Source organism: Bombus impatiens, unplaced genomic scaffold (genome assembly GCF_000188095.3).
Source record: "Bombus impatiens unplaced genomic scaffold, BIMP_2.2 scf_3474, whole genome shotgun sequence".
Lineage (NCBI taxonomy): Eukaryota > Metazoa > Arthropoda > Insecta > Hymenoptera > Apidae > Bombus > Bombus impatiens.
The window spans coordinates 1,156,396-1,173,661 of record NT_179893.1 but is presented as its reverse complement, the minus strand read 5'-3'; the positions used below and the strand labels follow the sequence as shown (position 1 = coordinate 1,173,661).

The window sequence follows — 17,266 nt, the reverse complement described above, 5'->3', positions numbered from 1 at the left end:
TTGTAATGCAAATGGTATTACACGAATATCTCAATTCGTCTGGCGGTTCGACATTCGATCTGCGTTTCTGTTTTTATTGGCTAACGAAATTGCACAGCCACGTTTATTCATCGGATATTTTGAAATCGTCCAGATCCACATAATCACGTTGATCCCGTATTTTTGAACACGTTTCTAGTTAGTTCAAATAAAGAGAAATCGATATTCGCTCTGACTATTTACGATATAAAGAAAACATCGCTCCAATGTTGAACGATTTTTGTTGAAAATATTACATCGCGATAAATGGAATAATAAATGTGTTTCGTAATGTTCAGAACCATTATACTATCCGAAGTTTAATTTTCCATGATGCCGTTAGTGGAAAGTGAACAAGCTCGGAACGCTACCTGTTTCTTAAACGAAGATAGGCAAATTGATAGAGAGGAAAGTTGGGTTGCTTAACGAGAATCGTCTCCTTACGATACCGCGCTTCGCTAGCGCGCAATATGTAGTTGGTATTTATTTAAATGGAGCTACGCATCGATTCTGCTCGTTATTTCGCTTACAAGGTAACGCCTTCGTTGCAAGTCGGAAACCTACTTTCCAACAGCGTACAAAACAATTTATGGAAGATTATTTATGGAATAATGTGCCTTAGCTTTATTCAGCAAAGAGATAGAACACTCGAGTAACTAAATAGTCGTTTTCGCCCCCTTAACTTTCCACCATCTGATCAAGTTTACGCACAATGGCGCCAAAAGTTTCTTCCCTCGGCAATTACGCAATGCGTTCCAATTTGCGAAGTCCTTCTTAGACGAGGTAGGGATAAGGGCTCGCCTGAACACCCTTCCATTCTTTCCCTTTCCGCAGCATCTTGAGGTCAAAGGTAACAACGTCGGGTAGATAGTCGGTGATTGCGAATCGACCAGTTTCCAGGTGGCGGAACTCGCCGAGTCTCCCATTACAGCTTAACGATTACACACACTTTTCTGTTTCTCCGTTGACTGGAAATCGTTGGACTGGCTCCGTTTCCGATCACAGGGGAATATTGTTCTCCATTGTGCAAGGAAATGGGAAAGGGCAAAGAAAAAAAGTTTCACGCAAGATGCCGCGTCTGGAATCGCGACGACGCGCTTCGACGTGACATTCTCACATTCATCGACGTAGGAAATCGTAATCAAGCAGTCATTACGGCAATTACCAAATCGTTAGCTCTCTAACTATTCCATTATTTGCTCGCACGAGTGGTTGGTCGTGTGGTCGTCGAGCCAACAAATATAACACGTTGTAATCAACACTATCGTTATTTGCATACTCGAGAACCGAGCGTGTCTCATGACGATTCCATCGCACGATGAGTGCAATTTTTGCGCAATAGTTTCATCAGTGAGTGATTGGCGAACGGATCGTCGATCGACCTATCGAACGAGTCTCAGTGGAGAATCGAATTCGAAGCATTTGGATCGGAACGATCGATCTGATTGATTAATCCACGGTTGTTCATGATCGACTTTTTTCTGAGACGCCTCGATCAGCCGCGAAATTGGATATTTCAGCAACTAAGCGAAAGGAAGAGATTGTGTTTCGGAAAATGGAAAAGTAGACATTGGTTTTCAATGCCTGGAATACACTGGAATCGTGGCAATAGACGTGTAAACTGTGCGTAATTAATCAATCGCCGATTAAGTCTGCGTTGCAAAGGTTAAGGACGATTAATCGCATACACGCTGTGACGCGCGTATCGCGTATTCTACGTCGACCCTCTTGAAACAATGTCACGGCTGAACGAGGCAGACTAACGAGGAAAAAATCTGTCGCTGATCGGGGCCGTTGCCAATTAGTTCTCTTTACAATTCACGATAATAAACTGGAATATTAAACAAATCGCAGAGAAACTAAACAGAGAAAACGAGAAAAAGAAATAACGCGACAAAAGAAACTGTGTCATATATATGCTAATGCAGAAGACGAAGATTAAAATAGCCGATTTTTCGTATCCAATTCACCCTATGATCTCTGATCTAAGATCGCCTTATGCTGTTCTCTCATGCATACGCTCGTTTGTCTCGCGCAAACGTGTACCAGCGACAGAATAAATCAAGCCAGGCTCTTGCCAGACTACGAGTGAGATAACCAAATAAGTTCGTGAGCTTTATCGCGAATCCCGGACAAATCGTTGAAATTTGGCACGACCGGAGGCAGGTACGAGAGAAAATCGAAAAAAGGATTATAGAAGGGAATGGCAGTCGCTACTGCGATAAGATGATAATCGCGAGACGTTAGGACGTTGGGACGTGACGAACGTAATCGAGGCTGTAAGAGCATAAAGAATTTCCCAAGTGTCGGGCCATTCGCATCCGGAATATTAAGATTCGCTCCAATTCCTCGCACCCTTCGATTCCTTTCGTGATAACCAATTAGCCCATTGTTTCATCCTCTTCTTTCAAAGCATACACTTTGTGATATTAAAAGTGGCTCGCTTAAAAGGGCGTATCTTTTCTATTAGCTGGGCGCGTACCTTTTCTATTTGCCTCGCGTAAATCCAATGAAAAGCCACTTTTGTCGATTAAGGAGCGATTACACTGTTAGTAAGGCGAGAAGATAACGTTTCTGGTTTTCTGCCGTGGTCGAAGAAACACCGTTGACTCACGATGGATGTTCGTTTTTGACGATGTTACAGTAGTCCTTTGCTGGTTTAAATTAACTTAAATTGGACTCTCTGTAGCTTTCAACTGACTCAAAGGGCGAGCTACGTACAATATTTGCATGCCAATACTCCTGGCACACGATCTGGATTTTTGACCCGTGACTCTCTTCTGTTCGTCGTAGATCTCTCCGGTTCACAGATTATTCCATTTTTCTTCCTATCGATGCGTGTTCCTTACAGACAATAAATTGTTTGTTCGGTGCAGCGATCTGCATACTCAACGACCTCTCAGATTTTGAACCTTGTTGCTTTTCGATTCGTTTGGATATTCTTCTCTGCAATTCGTTTATTCGTAGAAGCCACGCAAAAATTCTACTTGACATCGTAGAATTACAGATAATTAATTTGAACGTATCAAATTGTTTTACAAATTCGATATCGTTAACTGATAAAACTCATACCTCCCACGTGTAAATACCAATACATTTCCATTTTGAAATTTAATTTGTTCACGGTTGAATAACATCGATCGCGCAATGAATAACATACTCCATTAATTATATACGTTAAAACGATTCATATTTCACTACGCGAATTGACTCCCGGAACCGCGCAAAATACGGTTTGTATTTAACAAACAAAAGAAGAGGAAGAAGACCAACATTTCAGAATGCAGATCATGGAATATGGCGTTTGGCAAGAGATCGCCGTCGCGTTTTTTTTTCTCTCTCGATATTTTTGTCCTTGTTAGCTTTTCTCTAATGTTCACCCTTTCGCCTCTTTTCCCTTCCTCGACGAACGTAATAAATCTTACTGGTCATTCGCTATACTCTCGATCGTTTTATCCCGTTCTTTCGAAGCTGTTTCTCGCTTTCATCCGCGCTTTTCACTTTTTTCTCTCGTGTTTTCCGGCTCTTTTTCCTTTCTTTCTCTTCCTCCCTTCCCTTTTTTTTTTATTCGCCGGTGCCTGGCTACAATCCGGCTGCCGGCGCGCTCGCCAGGCCACGGAGATTAAAATATCGACTCGGGACACTGCGATACGTCGCGTCTGACCCCAATGCCGGCTCGCTAAACTCTTTAAGCGCGCGTTAGGCGATTTAAAGCGATCGAGGCGAAGCTTTCAACGCGAGTGACGGGTTGAATCGCTCTCTCACGCCGCCAAGCCAACGACTCCAAGCGCTTTCACACTGTCATCGTTTATTCTTCTACCATTGTTAATCGAATAATCAACGATAGGACGCGTGTAATGAAGCGTATTACGCACCTAGGGATTTCGATACGGTGTTTGTTCCTCGTCATTATTAACATTTAATCGTTGATTTTCCAAGGGATATTTGATGCGCGATAAAACGAAGTTAATTAATTCGTATCGAATAAAGGCGGCCCACGATATATGTATACTTCCCGCGATAAATATTCCGCCTCGCCTATTACGAAGCCAGATACTCAGCCTGACAACAAGCTTGATTTCCAGACAATATGATTGCCAACGAGACGATCGTCGATCATCGAATCTAAAACTAAATTAATTCCGCGTGGTAAAACGAGCAGGGAAAACGAGTACCGCGAGAAGTCATTAGCGCTCGATATTAAGCTGAAAATTCATTCGAATCAATTAAAAAATTTCGATAACTTTTACGATCGCGTAGGTCGAAGAGCTGGAAGAAAAGTCCGCGCGTTAGTCTCCTCGTGGAGATAATTGCTTGAAAACGAGGCGAAAATTATTTTTTTAAATTTCAAGCGGCCGCGATCGTGAGTGGATACGAGAAGCTAAATGGAGCGGTAAAAGTGACCAGCGTCGGCCGATAGCGTGCGTCCGCGCGTAAGCACGTAATGGCTTCGAGAATGGAACGAGGAGAAGGAAGAGGAACGGGTCGTTAATAGCAAGACTGAGTGTAGGCCGCACGCAACGGCGAACAGGTCGTTCTCTGGATACCGCAAATTGCTTTGTTATATCTATGTACGTATGTATGTATGTATACATATATGTCTGTTCATAAGTATTAAGACGTTTATAAAAGGTTAAATTGTGTAATAAAATGAACGATTACTAGGGAATTATTAAAGTCTTTAACAAATCTCATTTGAAATCCTACGCTTTAAAGAACTCATGCACTCAATATTATAATAACACCAGTTACGTACAATTCGATTAAATTCCTTTTTTACCTATCTTTGTCGTGTCTTTCTTTAAGGGTTTCAGCCAATCTCGGCATTCGTGTCTATCGAGATATGTATAATTTTATGTGCTAGACTAGATTGACCGTGTAGTAGTGATTCATGTATGTGAATACGAGTGTATGGAAGTATGCGTGTGCGCGGCGCCTCGAAAACAAAGGAATGCAAACTGTTCAGTTAACAGTGTGGTATGGAAGAAGGTGAGACGCGTGCAAGTGAGTATCGATGAATATCTTTGAAATCGTTTATCAAATAAATGTATAACTATTGTAATATAAATTCTAAGTGTAAATTTAGTGCTCCTATACCATTATTTCGGCAATTAAGATCCAAAATTCTCAACAGTATCACTGGTCTTCTTACCGTATTTGTCGCTTTTTGATCCGACGAATTCCGTAAATGATTTTACATATTTGGTTTCCTGATAGACTAGATCAATTATTGCGTTCTTTACGAGACCAGTTGATGTCCTGTTGTGTATTTACGAACGGGAATTTATACGTGTGATACCGCAATGAAAACCATAACTTGGTTAAATGTACTGATATTCAACATCGAATAACGAATGAAATAATACTCGAGTTTTATCTGGCTGTGACAAATTGACCCCTGACCAGGGATGGTAATACGAGCCTCGTTAACGGACGAAAAAAGACGAATATTCCATGGAAATGGTATCGTATTCGAATTAATATGCAACGATTTCTTGGATAAACGGAAGAACAGAGGATGATTAAATTGATATCGCGGTGGTGATTTTTCTTACCGGATTCCAGCTTGAATATATGCATGAAGGATCATAGGGAGGACGACGAGACGAAGATTTTTTCCCTGATAATCGAGAAACGCTCGAGGAAATAGTATAAACGCAGCCGGCCAAGACGAAAAGGAAGGGAGAAAAAGGGAACGAGTGGAAACGGTTGGTTGGTGGAGAAAGAGAAGAAAGGGAAGACCAGGCAACAAAGGCCGCGGAATGGCTAGGAAAGTGTATGTAGACGGCAGGGCGGAAAGAAGAATGGTGCACGAAAACGACGGCAGGATGAATGTCCTTGTGGTCGAGCTGCGATGGTACAGTCATTAGAATGTATTGTGGCTCAACGGTTTGACACGCTCCCTTTTGCGACGCGCCGCTCCACATACCTCCGGTTCTCGTTCTCCAGAAAGTTTATCTCCGCCAAGGCCTTTTCACTTTTACGTATTGGCAGATGCACAGAATTGCGCTCCTCCTGCATATAAACCGGTCATTCTAATATACTAAATAATAGGTAGTAGAGCGCTATACTTTTTTTGATCTTTTGTGGACCGTGGTTCGGTCAGCTCTGCTGTAGAGTGGTGAGAATGCGTAGATAGTAAAGGCACTCGTGGATAGCAGAGACAGACTATCAGACTATTTTCTAAATTTGATAGCTATTATAAGTTATTATAATCTTGGGTTATAATATAGCGGAATCGTAGAATTAATGGAGGGTAAAATTAGTTGCTTAACAATGAAGTACGGTTGTCAGATAAGTTTCTTTCGTTTTATAAGAAAATATCAGACGCACAATGTCGTTTGTTTTATGTTAGTTTATTGAGTTATGCACGAACATAATAATAGAAATAAAATGAAATAGATCATATTTAATTTAATAAAATAATATAAAACAGAAATTGTTGTGCATCTATTATCAGCTTATGAAACGAAAAAAACTTTTCGGACAACCTAATCCTTGGTGTTTCACGTCGAATGATCGTACTTCGATTGATAAAAACAAGATGCTAATATTCTAAATAATCTGTACGTAATTTAGATAATGTTAGATAAATAATGTACAAATAATAATGAAAGCTTCATATCAATATCTTTCCAATGAGAATAAGTTTTCAATGTGGAGTCAATGTAATTTACATTTTATACGATTTATATTTATATTTGTATTGACATTTTCTTTTCGTTTTTTAATATTTGGGACAGTAATCAATATTTACTGGTTTTCTGCATGTGAATATAACACATTAGTCGTAGGTCGCATTATTCTTTTTATACACAACAGATAAAACAAAATGTAGTGGTCTCGAGTGTATCCGAAGCTTAAAATATTAGTAGCCGCTACTACTTCTCAGTTTAATTTACGACTTCGCTATATCTCGACACGCAATACACAACTGCGATTGATTTATTTGAACAACAGTTGCCGGAATCGCAAATGATTCATTTGTCTCTGTCCGTCGAATATCAACAAATTGGGAACACTTTCTTGAGCAAAGGCGTACGAGAAACGGAGGACCTCTATTTCTGTTGCGACGTTGCATAGTTATATCGACGTTGTTTACATTACATTTTGGCAGTGCAATCAAGGAAATGGTAACTAACATGGGTTTGTTAAATTTGTTAGTCAAAGTTAACTAAGCACAGTTAATTCGTCCGATACTTGATGACACAATCTCCCGTTGTATTATGGCGAATCAATTCGTGACGATCTTTACTTTTAACCTGGTAGCCAACTAAAACCTTCTACAATCATGGAGTTAAGAGTTAATAAAGACAATTTGTTATATACTTGCAAATACATATAAACACAGCATCGTTTATTTGTAAGACAAATAAAACGTAAAAAATAAGGATCTCTGAATAACAGAATTATTATATCTCCAAGAGAGTGCTGATCCAAGTGACAATTTAACTTGTTCTTCCCGGTTAACAAGTTAGTGTTTGCGGAACAATCACAAGCAGACAAACTTCCGACAACGTTGATTCGCATTACACGAGCTATGTCTTCGTACAACTCGTGTAAACGGAAAATAAAGGCGAGTCTGTGTCTAGTAAGAATCCAAAGCTCGCCGCAGCCGACCGATGAATTCCCAGGTATTTTCTCAACAATTTTTCTTTCCTTTTGTTTGCGCCGTTATATCCGAAGATTACAAGCGTTTGCGAATCCTCGTTACCTCAAATTGAGGAAAAAACGGCTGCTTTACTCCATTCTACACTTGTTTCCTCCATTTCACCGAATATACTGCCACAGGAGGTGACAATTTTCGTTTCCCATTTTTTCAACTAAAACGCTTGTAATCGCACTAAATTCTCGTTTACGAATTGCACGTTGCACGCGCTTCGCAAACGAGACAAATTGCACGAAATATATTTCGGAATTATGGCTGGAACGTGTTGGAACGATGGAAACGCGGAGACTCAGGAGATCTTGCCATCGGCAAGATGAACGACAAACGGCCTTTAAAGCCGCCATCATAAGACGAAGTTAGTTCGGCGGAACGCGTATTGAGGTGGCTAAGCTCGTTCAACTAACTAATATGTACGATAACTGCGCGTGGGTGGTACATTATCGCTGCGCTGGAAATGAGGACGAATAGGTACGATCACGTGTCGAAAGTACGTTATCGACTTCTGGAACTCGAGCACATACGAGTCACACCAGGTGAAAAAAAAAAGGAGCGGAAAAGCGAACCGATCGACTCCTAGCTGCAGAAACGTATGTTCTAACGAATAGTCCGGGGAATCTATGTTTTCAAGGGAAACGCAATTCGTGATAAAAAGTTGTTTCAGTGGGATACGCTAGGATGTACTAATTGGATACTTATTCGTTGCAGTATCAGCTCATTCTAGCGTGCATCGAAGTGCATACGAACGTAATTCGTTCTAAACATTGTCTCTGTATCTAAATTAACATATATTATATTTTGTAGGTATGGAAAAATATTTCTGAATTCAGTATATACCGGTAAGTATTTCTAAATTGTTTCACAATTAAATATTTCTGATATCGAATTGTCAAGGAACAAATAAAAAGTTGATCAGTTGGTGATCAAATTGTAGGATATGGATAAATTTAAATAGATAAATTTAATTTCGTCGTACACATAATAAACATAGTACACATAGTAAAAGATAAGTGAATTAGATTAATAATCAAATAATGTTACGAACGATTAAAAAAAACAGCAGATTGACAATTTAATAATCGTCATAGTTGCCGGCAGAATTCTTTATAGAATGAAAAAAGCGGTAGGATGGATAATAGGATTTTTCAGCATTCGTTGTATTATTCCACCGCATACGTATGCATATAACCCATCGTATATTTTGTGAAATGTTGTAGAATTCGTTACGACGCGGCATCTCTTACGAAAATAAAAATCATAATTAACAAATGCGCCTGGTGCTATACTTCCCGCGCGACATTGTCACGTACTACACGCCTTGCGTCGTATAAAATCCACGCAACCCAAATTCCATTCAATGCAATTATCATACTTATTGTAGCCGTATAACCAATTGTATAATAAACTAACAATGTAAGTGCATACATTCTGAATGCACTTCATTGTATTTTCTATCCATAGAATCAAACAGAATTTGACAGTAATCACGTAGTACTGTCGATGACGAAATATACGAGACCCTATGTTTGCAAATTACTGTGTTTAACGATATTATTTCTCATTAGGAATCTAATTTAAATGGTTACTTAGTTCGCGTTGATTTCCATCTGGAAATCGCGTATCGACGATCGTCAAATCTATCGTACACTACATACGATCAAAAAGTTTATTTTCTCTTCGAAGAATTTGATCGAATTATCTACGATAGGTCGACGAAATCATGTACTTCCTCGATGGTATTTACATCGAAACTAACCAATTTGATACAAAACAATATAGACGTTTGCATTCCATAGAATAGTATTCGCTCTATGCAGTCACTTTGTTTTTGTTTTACGATCAAATTCACCGGGAATTCGACTCTACTCATTGAACGACCAGCCGTAAATTGTTCCACGAATTCAGCGATGTATACGCGATGGATTTAAACAATCCAAAAGAATCGAACGAAAAAAATGGTCACGAGATTGAATCGTATTACGCCGAAAGGACTAATGGACGTTCCCTTTGTACTACACGAAAGACCAGTGGTTCGCCGCGGCTTTCGTTGCAGTACTTTTTCGAAGCTTGAAAGCTACCTTTTAGCTAACCATCGGACGAAAGATTCTTGGTAACTGGAGTAGCTGGCATTTTCTTCCAGTTACGCTTTCTTCGATTAGATTACTTTTCACGAACAAGGAACACCGTGTACTTTCTCTTCCGTGTTTATTTCTCCCGGTATGACGAATCGTTCGGCGCTTTAATTATTCATCGACACATCCGTCGAAGGTTTATTTGTGGCCTCGATATTGAAAGCGAATCTTAATACGGAAATCGATCGAGGGCGGTTCCATTAGCGCCATCCTCGGCGCGTTTCGCTTTCCAAAGGTGACGATAATTCCTCCTCCTCGACTTTATCAATTTCCCCGTTGAAAACTGACAAACCTGTTACACCCTGGTCAGCAGAAAACTTCTATTCGATTCAGTTAGCCTCAAAACGGATCATCTTTTCATACCTACGTTTAATCACCGTTTGATTGCGCGAGATTTTCAGTTAAAAAACGCCTACGATTTTTCGCTGAGTACTCGTTGAATTTCGCGTACATACGTAAATGAAAGTAGGTCGTTACACCACGCGGCATTCTTACTCATTGTCGCTCAAGATAAGCTCAGACCCGTTCCGAGAGGGCATTAAGCGTGCAACTGGAAAACTTGTGAAATCTCGCGTCTCAGATCCGCTAGATTACCGGAACGAAATTTCTCTCTCGTTCTCGGCTGCGAAACGAAATGAAAAGCGACAGCTGCACGAGAAAATCTTTATGTCGTATTTCGATTATTGTTATCTAATTTTCTCCGAGTAGAATAGGCTCGCGAAGATGCTGCTCTTTGCCAGTAGAACTACATTTATTTCAAATGTATATATTGGAATGACATATTAATTACTACTCGATTAACGCTTTCAACGCTAAGATGTTTCGTCGACGCGCGTTTATCGTACGCTGTTTACTTATTACGATGAAGCATGCGCTACGCTGCCGAAATTATTTGACAGTCAAAGTGCGAAAAACATGAAATTTTATGAATTCATCGCTTATAGCATATGTTATAGACATATGAATGGCAAATTATAGATTTTAGGCTTGAAATATATCTTTAGGCTTGAACACGACAAGTGATACATACCGTAAATCGAAGATTTATTTTGAAGCAACACAGCTTCAGGCACTAAAAATTATTTCGAATCGTTTTTCGAAATTCTTATATAAATTCATAGCGTCGAATTGATTAAGTAAACTTGCGCCGATTAAAATTACATTTCCGAAAATGGATTTCTATTATATGAACGAAATATCATAGATGGGGAAGCTCGGAAAACTTCTACTATATAAACTCAAGTTTTATTGCAGTTTATCCTTTGATGAATTTATATCAAGTTTAGATAAACGGAGCTCTGCAGTATAAAAGAAAAAGTAGGCACGTGAAAGTAGTAGCGGCTGTCTACAGCAAGAATACAATGTTTGTGTAACAAATTGATAACAACTAGATAGAATGAAGTTTTGTGGACTGTAGAATCGATACACGGAAACTTGTTGCTTTTGCAATTCTAACGATCAACAATGCCTCGACAAACTTGCAAACCTATAGTATACAAGATCTCAAACAGTTTTACCTGTAAAAACATATCCCATTATGGCTACGTTTAAAGCGCCATAATACAGCGTAATACACCGCATCGCATCGAAAAACAGCAGTTACATGTTTGCAAAACTGTTGTTTTAAGAATCAACAAGGGAGTAAATATTAGAAAGAGAAGAATACATCAGAGAAATATAATAGCTCGCAAAGTTATTCAAACATTTATAAATACCTTTTACAAATGTGTTACTTGTATTCGACATTTTTTTAATTTACTCATTTTTTTTTCTTTTGCTAATTTCATTAATAAGAAATAAGATTCAACTGTAATAAGATTCAACAATTACGGTTATGTTGCTAAAGTTTGGAATAAATCTGGAAATCTCCATAGAAGATAACTATAATCTACAAGATATCTAGTGCAAGCTTTTATTTTATAGAGATCACAGAGGTATTTATATAGTCGATTATCCGATAATCCAATTATCCAATAAATAAAATAAAATTGATTACATCAACAAGCCTGAATATTTTCCAAACTGATTTCAAATTTTACCAGTGTAATCGTGACAGCTGTATCTCACATAGATAATAAATTTTATACGTATGATACGTACGTGAAAGTTTTCTATGATAAGTGTTCAGATACTTTCGTGAGCCGTACAATCAAGAAAATGAGAACAGCTCGCTCATAAGTTGGACCTATCCTCGAAACGAAACATTGTCGGGAAAATCTCTCGAAAAAACTATTCGAATGTGGCACACGCTTTCTTCATTAAGATAACGACAAACGAGGTGGGTGCACGGTACGAAACGTTAAACGGGGATTTGCAAGGACCAACGTAATCCCATCGGTTCGCTCTGAGTTTGATTACGTCACGCGCGGAGGAGACTGAAACTTTCTTCGTTTTCTCGTTGTCACCTTCTTTATTCGGTCGATGCGCGACCAACTTCTCTCGCGGCAGAGAAGAACGATGATGATCCGGAAGGATTCAGCTTGAATCTTGCAACCAGTGTCGCTCGCTTCGAATTCGGAGGCCGCCACGTTCCTGGCCAAGAACTTTCTAACCCGGCTACTATCCTCTTTGATCCTGACCGCTTTTGAGCTTTATCCAGCTCGTCAAGTATTCCCCCTGTCGCCTGAAATTATTATAAAGTGTGCACAGAGAGAGGAGAAAAGAGAAGCAGACCGAACGTAGTTTCAGCTGCGAGAAATTCTTCTTCAATTACTCCTGTGTTCGCCGTTTAGCGAAAAGAGAAGAAACCCGTTACGAAGTCAACGAAAGGAGGTCTCGTTGAGGAACACGATTCATGGATTTCGTGGCACAAATGGGAAAACTTAGATTCGACGGAATTTTAAATTACTCGAAGCTGGACGCTTTGAGCCATTCCGTATTGCGCAATAGCCAAGAGGCTTCGTTGTCGAGACAAACTTGTTTAGACTTCAATTTATCAATTAGAACTTGGAAATGGACGCCTTTCCAGTCATCGTTCCGTTATTAACGCTATTTCGGGAAACGTTCGTTTCTTTTCGCGAATGTGGATACATCGGATTAAAATATGTTCGTTTGATTCAAATCTGAACATTGAGGAGAATATATGCTCGTTCTAAATCACCGACGAACAGGTTGCAAATGTTTGCATGGTCCAAGAAACGACAGAACATTAGAAACTCGTAGAGGGAAAGAACAGGCTGGTGAAAAATTGTTATTTCTTTTCGCTAGATGAGAATCGCGTTATTCTTTATATTTCCGTTTCTTCTTCCCTGTTTCTACCTTTTATTCCATTCTTAGACAGTTTATTAAGAGCCACGATCGTGGATGACAATATCCAGTCGTATTATCGTTGTTTAAGTACAACCTATCGGTATACCGTTTATTCTGCCGCGCAAGGGAAGGATCTTCCGCAAACATCGAGAAAAACAACGAGACAAAGCGTAGTCGATAAAAATGCGACGGTCGTTTGGAAAAAAGCAACCCGCGTGCAAACAAGCGTCTCAGAGTAATAAAGCGGTGCGGTATCTCGTGCAAATGTCACACGACATCGACGAATCTAATTTCTCCCGTCGAATGAAAAACTTCCACTTAATGCGCATCGTTACATAGCAGCTTAAAATCGCCGACATGTCGCGATGCTTTTCAAAGGATATAAAACACGAAGGAAAGCGAGTGTCTCGTCCGTCTCGCGACAAGCATCGTGAACACCAAAGAGGCATTTGCTATCCCGTTTCTTCGGATGTCTTTTGCGATCAAACAAGAGTCAAAGATTCGTTCGTTGGAACTAATTGCTTGAACCTTTTGAGATATTCGCGGACCCGTTGGCACAAAGTGAAATCTGTTATTTGTCAGTGGATCGCTTCGATAGCTTGATAATTCAATTATCCAACGATCAATAAATTCCTAGTCTCGTCTCTGTAGTTAATGATGCAACGATTAAGCTAACTAGGACAGTCAGCTTGCGGAAAATTTGAAGCATTAGCCGAAACTACTCTACCAAACTGACTCATTCGTAACATAGAAACGTTCTTCCAAAGAAGAGACATTCCAAAAATGGCAGCCGCCTACGCGTGGTATATTCGATGTCATTGGAACAAAGGTAGTCGGTTGCGCGTTCGTCGGACAAATTCGTGGCGCGCGTGCGAGAATTAATTGGAATTGGTCAGAACGGGACGGAACGACACGGACGTGGCTTCTTTGTAGAACACTTGTGCAGTTGCTGCGCGCAAAAGCTTTGTGCCTTGGAACGAAATCTGTCGTTCGTTACTCGTTATCTGACAATTATTATTAACGTTTGTATTGAAGCATAGGTACGATACGCTTGACGGACCAGTTGAACGCAAACCGCGTCGTCGTTCTACGGGAACAAAGAGCCGCGTCCTCGATGTCGCGATCGACTTAACTGTTACAATCGTCGTGTTTTTTAACCTTCCTTTCGATGGATGGATTCAATTCCATGTAAGTGGAATAGAAAGCGGATACTTTCGACAGATGCGATAATTCTGCATTTCTTCGATTCGAGGACGATTCCTTCGACGGATCGTCGCGTATCGTTGCATCATTATCGTTAACTCTTTTAGTTCCGAATAAATTTATGATAAATCGAAGATAGATGGAAAAAGATGATATCGTTCGATATGGAGCAAACGAGGAACTTGTGATTCGATAACGTTAAACGGATTTACGCTTCAACTCTCTGAGAAACTAGCCACATTGACGTTACTTTACCGGAAGACAACAGACCGGTGTCAGCATCGAGCACGATTCCGCGCGTGAAGCTGTTCTCGTGATTTCGTTCTTGCAAGGATTTACATTTCCTAAGGGACCTGCTACTTTTCACGTAGAGACACTACGTTATGGTACATATATGCGCATGGGAATGTAAACTACCGGCATCATTGCTGCCTTATACGTATCTTGTCCGAGCGGACGTGTACCGAAAATTTCAGCGCCAGCAAACGCGAGACTCGAATCCGTACGTATCTCGTTCACTAGCAAAGACCCTGAGTTGATCAGGTAATTCGTACATAAATCGATTTCCTTGCTCTTGTACGTGATCATTCTAGTTTCAGCATCGGAAACCTAACAAGTTTTAATTATTTCGCTTAACATTGCACATTTGAACGTGTAAGATTTTGGGTTTAAATATCTTTAAATCTTTAAATTCTTAACCTTCGACCTTTTTTTCACATTTTCACATTTTTTTAATTCTCGATTATTTGAATTTGAATTTTTCTAAATTTTCAACTTCTTATCTTTTCCTGCCAATTTTCATCAAAGTTCGAAATAATTATCAACCTGTCTATCGTTACGATTAACATTATCTCACACCTTCGTGCTCGACTAATAAATCTATTCCCTTGACGCTTCGCAATGAACACGCAGATTAATCCATCGATTTCCATCACTGTTCGTTAACTCCCGTGACTCTATATAATTTCAATAGGAAAATTCACGCTGTCAGAACACTTTGAAACGATCCATTGCAGATTGGCCGTGTGGAGAACGCGGCAGGTACACTCAAAACGATATCAAGCGATTGTTAAATAGTTAAATGAAACTGACTGGCCGTTCAGTGAAATCGTATCTGTACCGTGTATTCCATGCTGGCAATCACGTTGAAACAGCGTGGAGTGGAGATTCCAAGGAACAAAGGGAAAAAGATAAAAGGCAAACGTACCCGAAACGCATCCCTCAGCTCCTGCTCTTCCTGATCCTGATCGGTAGGAGCGGTTTCGCTCGCACCTATGTTGCTCACGATTTCCACGAACTCCTCGAAGCTGACATTTCCATCTCCTAAAATGACAAAAACAAAACGAACGCATCATGTACACCAACATCGTCTCATTCTTTTTTTAGAGAATTTTTTTTCGGCGTCAGCCAGCAATATGGCTACCATTTATTCTCAAACGCCGTTCTACTGGAATCTCTGCATTTTTCGTTTTTCTGTTACAACTATTTATTACCATTATTTAAAAGAAAAAAAATGAGGCTTTACAGCGTACACGCTATTCATCCTGTCTAGATACAATTTCTCACCCGTGCAAAAGAAAGATTTTATCACTCCCGCCCTTTACAGTCCCAATTCTGATTCAGTTTACTTCAAAACTACCACTCGAAAAGAAACTCTCGTACCGAGAATGAAAAGAACGTTGCAAAGTATGAGAAGACATAAGCCGCGACATCGAGGGATTAACAAACTTGGCGACTCGGATGTAAGCTCGACGTTCTTATACGAAAGCTGCTTTCCACGCTTTTCGCATTCCCATCCTGAAAATCGCGTTTTCCATTATCTGCATCTTTTTCTATCTCCCCTTCTCCGGTCGCCTATTTTGTCGCGATCGTGCAACCGCGTGTAAAATATGGAACAGTAGACAAAATATACGAAGAAAGAAGAATTTCGTGGTTAAGGAACTATATAAATTCTCTCGGTGGTAATTCCCGTGGGAAACACGTTCGAGAAAGCACCGACGAAAATACACGAGAACCCACCGAGAGCTTTCGATAGTGTGACAATTTTCCATGACGGAAGACCATCGAAAGCTAACATTCTGGTCGTATCCTTCATCTTTAAATAAATAACCACAGTCTCGGATAGAAAAGCACCCTCTTGCCACTTCCCCTCGGGCAAACAAACGACTAGTGTGTACAGACTGTATAATGGTTATTATTTCGAGCTTCTGGTGATTGGCGGGGAATTTTTTTGTCTACTGAAATTGTTCATTCTTCGTTCATGGCAAGAATTTTCCATGGTATAATATTCCTATCGGCGCTACATGAAACGGCGAAGGATTAAATAATTTGTCGTGCGTTTAAAAATTGCACGAGTTGCACAGAATCGCGCGGAAACTGAATTATAGGAATTCTGTAAAAGTTACACGAAAATTGTACTTAATTAAGAACGTCAGGCAACCTTCCTTTATTATTATTATTCACTGTTAATTACGCCATCCGGTAAATTGTATTTAAAGCAGCTTTGTAAATGGAATAATCGCGTTGAATTTCGTGCACGTATCCACTTGTAAAGGATGTCAAGTGAAACATGGGTGCAGCGCTATCTGCACGGAAGCGTATCCGTTGGAAAAGTCAAAGATACGGCAAAACGCAACCTATAAAACTCGTACGTGTCTTCTCCAAGCAAAGCTGTCGTGTTTTCGAAACTCGGCAATTTTCTGTGACTTTACAGGATTTCCCGTCCTCCTGAGACGGTCGAAATATTATTCCGGGCGAGCGCGCCGCGATTTACGCGCGATTATGTTTCTAAAGTCCGCCGGATTTCGAACGCGTCTACACATAAAACGTGCACAATCACGTGTCTAATATTATCAGCCTCGTGTCCACGTGAACTTATGCACGTCGTGTTATCGCGTACGTGTACAGAGATAAGCAACGTTCGTTTGTTCGGGCGATTAAACGCCCGGGCGTGAAGAATTATTCGAACGCGCTTTTCCTTCGTTTTTTTTTTTTTTTT

At 40.0% G+C, this 17,266-nt stretch overlaps 1 protein-coding gene and 1 long non-coding RNA gene across 6 annotated transcripts in view; one reads left to right on the top strand and one right to left on the bottom strand.

Moving 5' to 3' along the window:
- Window positions 1-17,266, bottom strand: part of LOC100749337 (calmodulin) — a 79,064-nt gene that overhangs the window by 10,652 nt on the left and 51,146 nt on the right. For 4 of the 5 annotated variants that reach the window (XM_033324523.1, XM_033324524.1, XM_012393502.3 and 1 more), the window contains exon 5: window positions 15,476-15,591. In XM_033324523.1, the coding sequence (XP_033180414.1) occupies window positions 15,476-15,591 (116 nt within the window). Of the gene's footprint in view, window positions 1-11,999; window positions 12,440-15,475; window positions 15,592-17,266 lie in introns of those variants that run through there. The other variant, XM_033324522.1, reaches the window with a different exon arrangement.
- On the top strand, window positions 1,997-6,297 carry LOC117152501. The gene is made up of 3 exons (XR_004462885.1): window positions 1,997-2,184; window positions 4,371-5,481; window positions 5,584-6,297. It is a non-coding gene; the product is annotated as an uncharacterized LOC117152501 (long non-coding RNA).